Below are 8,541 nucleotides of genomic sequence, written 5' to 3' on the forward strand. Positions count from 1 at the left end.
GGAAAAGTACAAAGTGTTAGAACAATGAACATTTATTGTGTAGATAATGGACAGATATAGATATACAGAACAGCATTCAGTTACAGAAGAACAGCAATGACATCAGCTGAGACATCGGAGCCGTGTAGGCCATCCAGTTCCAGGTTCAGATTGATCACCTGAGCCGGCGCACCTCTGGAGGTTGTTGTGGAATAGCGCCGAAACAGCCAAGGAAGGAGGACTCCAACTGATGATGGAATTGGATCAGCATTCTTTTGATGTTTACAAGGTAATCAACTTCTGGAAACCCAGTGACCAACAGGAAAGTCTGGTTGATGACTGTGAAGAGAACAGTAGCAACCTGGAGAGACAGGAGGCAGCCAGGAGAGACTGGTAACCGGGGCATTAGGCTTGGCAAGTCAAAGTGCATCTCCTGTGAAGGGGAACCCATTTTACACGCTATGGAACGATATATACTAAGACACCCTCGGGGCTGTGCGAGAGCGAGGGAGGATGAACAGCCCATAGGACAGGACCAGGAAACGACTATGGAACCGACAAGGACAACGAACCAGAACAACGGATGTAAATGTTTTTGTGGTAAAGTCTGTAAGAATTCTAGAGGTTTGAAGATCCATCAAAGTAGAATGAAATGTGTGCAACCCTATTCTGGCAATCAACGCACAGAGAGATCTGGTCAGACGGAGGAGGAGACCATCCAGGAAGCAAACCACAGTGATGATAGCCTCCCTGTGACCCAGGGTGAGGATGAGCACGAGGAACAGCCTACAGAGGTAGAACAACTTGACGAGGCAGAAGAGGTAGAGAGGATAGAACCAACAGTCCATAGAGAAAACGGGATAGAAACAACAGTTCGTAGAGAAGACAGGATAGAACCAACAACCTGTAGAGAAGAGAATGAGCCACGCAAAGAGAAGATCAAATGGTCAACGAATGCAGACAAAGCAGCTTGGAAAGCGCTTGATGAAGATTTGGAAAACATCTTAGAGGTAACATTAGCAGGCAGTGTAGACAGAAAGATAACAGCAATGACGTCCATTATTTACAGCGTAGGAAAGGACAGATTTGGAGTGGTACCACAGGGGAAACAACCAACAAAACAAGGCCATAGTAACCGAAGACAGAAGAAGATCAAGGAATTGAGAGGAGACTTGAGAAGGTTAAAGAAGAGGTACAAAGTCGCCAACGAGAATGAAAGGTTACCATTACAGCAGTTAAGAAAGGAAACTAGGGAGAAACTTAAAACACTTACAAGAGATAGAAAGAAAAAGGCAAAGGAGAGAACAACATTTACATCAAACCCATTTCAGTATATGAAGCGATTATTTGGAGCGAGAGGATCTGGTAAACTGGAAAACTCGAGGGAAGAAGTGGAAGAACATCTCAGTAAGACCCACAGTGATGAGAGACGAGGAGAAGACCTGGAAGAATGCGAGAAATTGTTAAGACCAGAGGAGCCAAAAGAACAGTTTGATGAGTCAGACCTCAAGTTCCAAGAAGTACAGGACGTAGTGAGAAAGGCAAGAGCAGGGTCAGCACCAGGACCAAATGGTATTTCATATAGGGTATATAAGAATTGTCCCAGACTGATCAGAAGGTTGTGGAAGCTATTAAAAGTAATTTGGAGAAGGAGAAAGATGACAGAGTCATGGTACAAGGCAGAAGGATGTTTTATACCAAAAGAAGAGAACTCCAGGAAAGTTGAACAGTTTAGAACCATCTCCCTATTGAACATTGAGGGGAAGATATTCCTGGCAGTTTTAGCAAGGAGAACGACGAGGTACCTGCTTGGCAACGAATATATAGACATCGCAGTCCAGAAAGGAGGCATGCCTGAAGTTTCTGGTTGCATCGAACACACCAGCGTTATTACACAGATTTTAAGAGAAGCAAAGGAGAAGAAAAGTGACTTAGCAGTGTTTTGGCTAGATCTGGCTAATGCTTATGGGTCCATACCTCACAAACTAGTAGACCTGACATTGGAGAGGTATCATGTTCCATCAACTATCAGAACTATGCTGCGAGAGTATTTTGACAAGATTGAAATGAGGTTCACAGCTGGAGACTTCACCACAGCTTGGCAGAGACTTGAAGTTGGAATACTAACGGGGTGTACAGTATCAGTAGTCCTGTTTGCAGCAGCAATGAACTTAATTGTAAAATCAGTAGAAAAACCAAGTAGAGGACCATTATTGTCATCAGGGGTCAGGCAACCACCAGTAAGAGCTTTTATGGATGATATGACAGTGACAGCAAAAACAGTCATAGAGGGAAGATGGACTTTAGAGGAATTGGAAAGGATGATTAAGTGGGTCAGAATGAAGTTCAAACCAAGTAAATCTAGAAGTTTGATAGTGAGGAAAGGCAAAGTGCAAGATGAGACATTTTTGTTAGCAGGTGAAAAGATACCAACAGTTGGAGAGAAACCAGTGAAATGCCTAGGTAAAAAGTTTGATGCAACACTAGCAGATATTGTAAACATGGGGGAAGTTCAAGAGCAATTGGTAGAATGGCTGACGAAGATAGACAAAAGTGGGCTCCCAGGAAGATATAAGGCCTGGATATATCAACATGGGGTCTTACCAAGGATATTGTGGCCATTACTAGTTTACGAGTTCCCATTGTCCAAAGTGGAGGCCTTAGAGAGAAAGATCAGTGCATGCCTAAGAAGATGGTTGGGTGTGCCAAGAAGTTTCAGCAGCATTGGATTGTACAGCACAGGAACAAAGCTACAATTACCAATGAAGGCATTGACAGAAGAGTATAAAGTTACAAAGACAAGACAGGTTATGACGTTGAGAGACAGCAAAGATGCTAAAGTGAGAGGAGCCAAAGTAAAGATCAGGACAGGAAGGAAATGGAAAGCAGAGGAAGCAGTTAAGGAAGCTGAGACTAGACTAAAGCACAGTGTCATCGTTGGTGTAACCGCAGTTGGTAGACAGGGATTTGGTATGACAACAAAACCAAGGTGGGATACAGCAAATGAGAAGGGACGGAGGGAACTGGTGCAACAGGAAATACGACAGATGGAAGAAGAGAGTAGGAATGTTAAGGCAGTAGGAATGAAACAGCAGGGTAGTTGGTTGAATTGGCAAGGAGCTAGAAGCAGGGCTTTGACCTGGAGCGAGATTTGGAGTATGGAGGGATACAGATTGAGTTTTCTCCTAAGATCAGTGTATGATGTTTTACCAAGCCCAACAAACCTCTATACCTGGGGGTTGATAGAAGACCCAACATGCACCTTATGCAAAGACAAACCAGCATCTCTACAGCATGTGTTGTCAGCATGTCCAGTTGCATTGAAAGATGGAAGATATACATGGAGGCATGATAGTGTATTGAATACAATAGCAGCAAAGTTGGATACCACCAGGAGAAAGAAGAGAAAGATGCAGAAGAACATCATATTTGTAAATTTTGTGAGGGCTGGAGAAAAGAAAGACAACCAGGCAGAAGGTTTAGGGATACTTGGAACAGCATCAGACTGGCAGATGACAGCAGACATACATCAACGCATGAGTTTCCCAGCAGAAGTAGCAGCAACATCGCTAAGACCAGATATAGTCATTTGGTCACAGGGAACTAGGCAGGCGGTCTTGCTGGAACTGACAGTCCCATGGGAAGACAGAATAGAGGAAGCTTATGAAAGAAAGATGGCAAAATACCAGCAGCTAGTAGAGGATTGCAAACAGCGGGGATGGAGGACGTGGTGTTTGGCAATAGAAGTCGGATGCAGGGGCTTTGCAGGACAGTCAATGTGGCGGGCACTTAGGACCTTGGGAGTGGTAGGAGAAGAGAGGAAGAAACTGATTACAGAAGTGTGTAGAGAAGCAGAAGTGGCATCACAGTGGATTTGGAGGAAAAGAGACGAAGTGTGGAAAAGTACAAAGTGTTAGAACAATGAACATTTATTGTGTAGATAATGGACAGATATAGATATACAGAACAGCATTCAGTTACAGAAGAACAGCAATGACATCAGCTGAGACATCGGAGCCGTGTAGGCCATCCAGTTCCAGGTTCAGATTGATCACCTGAGCCGGCGCACCTCTGGAGGTTGTTGTGGAATAGCGCCGAAACAGCCAAGGAAGGAGGACTCCACCTGATGATGGAATTGGATCAGCATTCTTTTGATGTTTACAAGGTAATACCGAATATGGAAAGCGAAACTACAATTCAAAACATGAAATCCGAAGGCACAAATAAGAAAAAGAAGGTTTTTGCGGCAAAGGGTGTCAGGGTAAGTTCTCTTTTGAGTTCAAAATATACATGAAAAACTTGCCACTGCCCTTTTTTTGTTCTATGAATTCTAACCCTGTGTTTTCTGTCTGTTACGGGAGAAAGGTAGGTAGAAAGACCATTCACAATTTGTTTTACAATCGTTTTTCTCTTTTAATGAAATAAAAATAATAATAAACCTTTCAAATGTAGAGTTCATAAGATAAAAATATTCCCTGTGGAACATCCCCCCCCCCTTTTTTTTTGCTTTCTTTTTTTAACCCTCCAACTAAGCTTTCATATCTAGTTAAAATTAAAACCTTGCTTTCTAACCAATCTGTTCATTTACCGGAACAGCAACTTTCTTTATAATGCTTTTTTGTTATTTTATATTTATATGGAGCTTGTCTATATACCAGCTTTGATTATTTGGAACATCTTTAAATTTTCACTTATTCTTACTACATCTGTATAAACTTCAAGATTTACCTTTATTTTATTCAAAACCTTTTTTTTCTAAAGTGAATATTGATCAATATTTTCGAAGGGTTAAATATTTCTCAGTGGTGTCTTGCCATGGCTTTGTTTGGACTTGTTTGTTTGCTTTTTGGTCTTGAATGTTTGTCTCTAATATTTTATTAACTGTGCATTTGCATTCAGATATCGCAAATCAAATTTATTCGTTCATTGTGTATTAATTTACGTTTTTTGATTGAGTTAAGTCTTCCAATTGATATTTTATCGTGTGTTTTTCTATGTTGTGATGTTCAGCTATTATTTTAAGGGAGAAGGTTTGGATCCATTAAAACGTTTAATCCAGCTGCAAATGTTTGCACCTGTCCAAAGTCAGGAATCTGATGTACAGTAGTTGTCGTTTGTTAATGTAATTTATACGTGTTTCTCGTTTCTCTTTTTTTTTTATATAGATTATACCGTTGGTTTTCCCGTTTGAATGGTTTTACACTAGTAATTTTGGGGTCCTTTATAGCTTGTTGTTCGGTGTGAGCCAATGCTCCGTGTCGAAGGCCGTACATTGACCTATAATGGTTTACCTTTTTTAAAATTGTTATTTGGATGGAGAGTTGTCTCATTGGCACTCATACTACATCTTCCTATATCTAATTAATACGAAAATTTATATCGTTATACGTTTTATTTATGTCGTTATACACATGCATGTTGTTTGCTTTGAGTATACGCCCGAAAAGAAAGAAATATCCTTACTCCAAGATACTATATTCCTTCGTCACGTGATTTTTACCACCGTGGAGCTTACATTAGAATAAATACCGAATATGGAAAACGAAACTACAATTCAAAACATGAAGTCTGAAGGCACAAATAAGAAAAAGAAGTTTTTTGTGGCAAAGCGTGCCGGGGTAATTCTCTCTTGTGTTCAAAATATACATGCAATATTTGCCACTGCCCTTTTTTTGTTCTATGAATTCTAACCCTGAGTTTTCTATCTGTTACATGCCAAGAAATCGTCGCTAAAATTTCCGATCGACCTCCTACGGCACCCATTAGTATTTAAAGATTTGATTTCATTCAACAAATTAATTTATGACCTTCATGTACGTGTCGCTTAGAACACAGCCATATACCAAATGGTCAATATTAATCATCCATGTAATTTGCTCTATGGGGTGTTTGCAGAATTTCAACGGAGGCAATTTCTTGGCGTGTATCAGAGACATATAAACAAGTTTCACGACAATGCCGAGTATATATGATCGTATATGTCTCTGAATATATATATGTCAATCCACCGATCGAATCCCTCGAGATATTCAACTGTGTAAAAGTCTCAGATTTATACTACCTTTTTTAGTAATATGGACGAAATTAGTTTTGGTTTTCACCCGATAAACATGAGAAAATGTATGTTTCATATCCTTCTCTGGCAATCCTTTTTAGCTGTAGAAATTAGTCTTCCTTCTGACATTGTTACTTTGTTATACCTAATATGGTCCAACGAATTTTAGAAACTGAAAAATGTGTTTGTTAAAGGTCACAGTACAGTTAACATCTTCCAAAAGGAAAGGGAATTGAAGTTACAACGTAAGTAACATATCCGATATCATTTGTGACACGGTTATTCCATAACGGTCAACCAACTCGTGATGGCGTCCGTAAAATTTACGAAGGGATGATTTCAACTTCACCATTTGGAACTTATATGCTTATTAAATGAAAAATTCAAAAGTCCAAAGAGTCTTTAAACAAATATAGCCAGTATTTTAGAGGCTGTAAAATAACAAAATATAGAAATTGGGTAGCGCCAAGTTTTGTCATACTGGTAATATTGGAATCATATTTAGTGGCACCAAGAACAAATTTACAATATCGGATGTAAACCTTTTCCTGTGTAAAATTTAAACAAAAAGTCTTTTCTAAATCATCATTTAAACTTTGTGTTTATCTTTTGTCCAGGTTAAGAATGTACGGATCCCGCAAATGGTTTAACACAGGAGCAAACAAGTGTTTAAAGCAAAGGTGTAATATATTGTACAATGAAACTTACGAAAATTACTTTTATTATTAGGCCTTAGAGCTTTCATACTAAGATCGTCAACTGCAGTACTGAAACAACCTCACTGATGCTCTCATTACAATAGTCCGGCCGATCGGTGAAAAAATTGCTCAAATAATGAGGAAAGCACCAATTTTTGCATGATGGTACATTTTTGTGTACTGAGCAATATTAGCTATGGACCCATCCTCAAAATTCAATATGGCGGCTTATTTCAAGATGGCTGCCGTACGTTCTAAAATAGTTTCCAGTATTGCACAAACCACAGTGGATTTGATGCTGGGTGCACAAAAATCAACATATTTGAATGACTTGGTGAACTTAGCAAGATTTTGTATTGATCTATATGTGAAATACAAAATGGCGGCTATTTTCAAAATGGCCGCCGTGAAAAATAAGCAAATATTCATTATTGAGAATTGACCTGAATATAAGCATTTTATTGATGTAAAGTGTCATTTGGTATCTGTCCCAGTTCTGTCCTTTCTGATTTTGCCTTGCTTGTCATTTCATACACACAGTAGTAGCTTTCACAAAAAGCTGCAGTAGTAGCTTTTATTAAAAGCTGCACTATTTGTTGTCTTGGGTCACACATAAAAGCTATGATTTGGGATTTATGTGCCTTAAGAGCTTGTCTCACCGAAAACCATGCAAAATTTGAAAAATCGTCCAGGAGGTTGGTTAAAACTTTTCCAGCTAATGAAGTTTTTTCATATCTTAGGTTCAATGGAAACCAGAAAATATATTTGAGACTTCTCTGAATTGTGTCTATTTTTAGTAACAAGCTAATTTGCATAATTAGACAAAATTAGCCAAAAATTCCCTAAAATATATGTTTATTTGAAAGTACTTTAAAAGTCACCAAATTAGTTCTATGTGGTTTCTAGCCATTATATTGTGGAAATATATGTAAAAGATCATAAATTATGCATTTATAAAGCATTTTCTATTTGTTTGCACACTTAAAGGGTGCTCTATTTAATGCCTTATTTTGTATAAGTCATTTACTAGCCAAGTTCAAGTCGCTGGTTTTCGAAAGGGGGAAGACAGAAATACATGAAATTAATTTCTTTACACAAATTTTTATTAGATTAAAAAAATATAAAAAATCCACCCATGGCAAATTAGTAAAAAAATCCCTATTTTCTTCTTTAAAAGCACACCTCAGGCCTTTTCCCACATTTTTTACTAAACCAATTTTGAGTATATATTGAACAAAATATGATGTTATTATCATTTTAAATGTTAAATTTTGATTATTTTAAAGATTTTATTAATATAAAATACTTTGCAAATGTAAAACATCTGAATAAATAAGATATTGTAACTTTCAATGAATAAGTGTTATCATGAGTTATCTCCCATTAAATTGTTCTCCACACTACTATAAAGAAGGCAACTGTTCAGGACAGATGCAGACTTCCCTGAAACTATCAACTAAGCTTTTTGTGTAAGTACGACCTTAAATAAGCTCTTTGAGTGGCATAAAGATACATCTATCTTTATATTGATGTCAATGTTGCAATATGTAGAGACAAGTCTAGAATTTTCTCACATTTTGTCAGTGCAGTGCTTCAGTCCGACAATGTCATGTCACTGACACTGACAGACTGAGTGTCCGATAATGAGATATTACAGAAACGTAGAGGCTAGAGCTGACACGGAGAAATTATGAGGCTAAGTGGAGAAGGAATTTAGTTTGCTGTTGCTATTATGACCACAACGAACGTCAAGTTTAAAGCAGGTCTTGAACTTCCGTACAGACACTGAGACAACTAATCAGATACAAA

General features: G+C 38.4%; 1 protein-coding gene across 1 annotated transcript; it reads left to right on the forward strand.

Moving 5' to 3' along the window:
• The first annotated feature begins 440 nt into the window (after positions 1 to 440).
• Positions 441 to 3,896, forward strand: LOC134727735 (uncharacterized). The gene has a single exon (XM_063592121.1). The coding sequence runs from the start codon at positions 441 to 443 to the stop codon at positions 3,894 to 3,896; it is 3,456 nt and encodes a 1,151-aa protein (XP_063448191.1).
• The last annotated feature ends 4,645 nt before the right edge of the window (positions 3,897 to 8,541 follow it).

Source organism: Mytilus trossulus, chromosome 8 (assembly GCF_036588685.1).
Source record: "Mytilus trossulus isolate FHL-02 chromosome 8, PNRI_Mtr1.1.1.hap1, whole genome shotgun sequence".
In the NCBI taxonomy this organism is placed as follows: Eukaryota; Metazoa; Mollusca; class Bivalvia; order Mytilida; family Mytilidae; genus Mytilus; species Mytilus trossulus.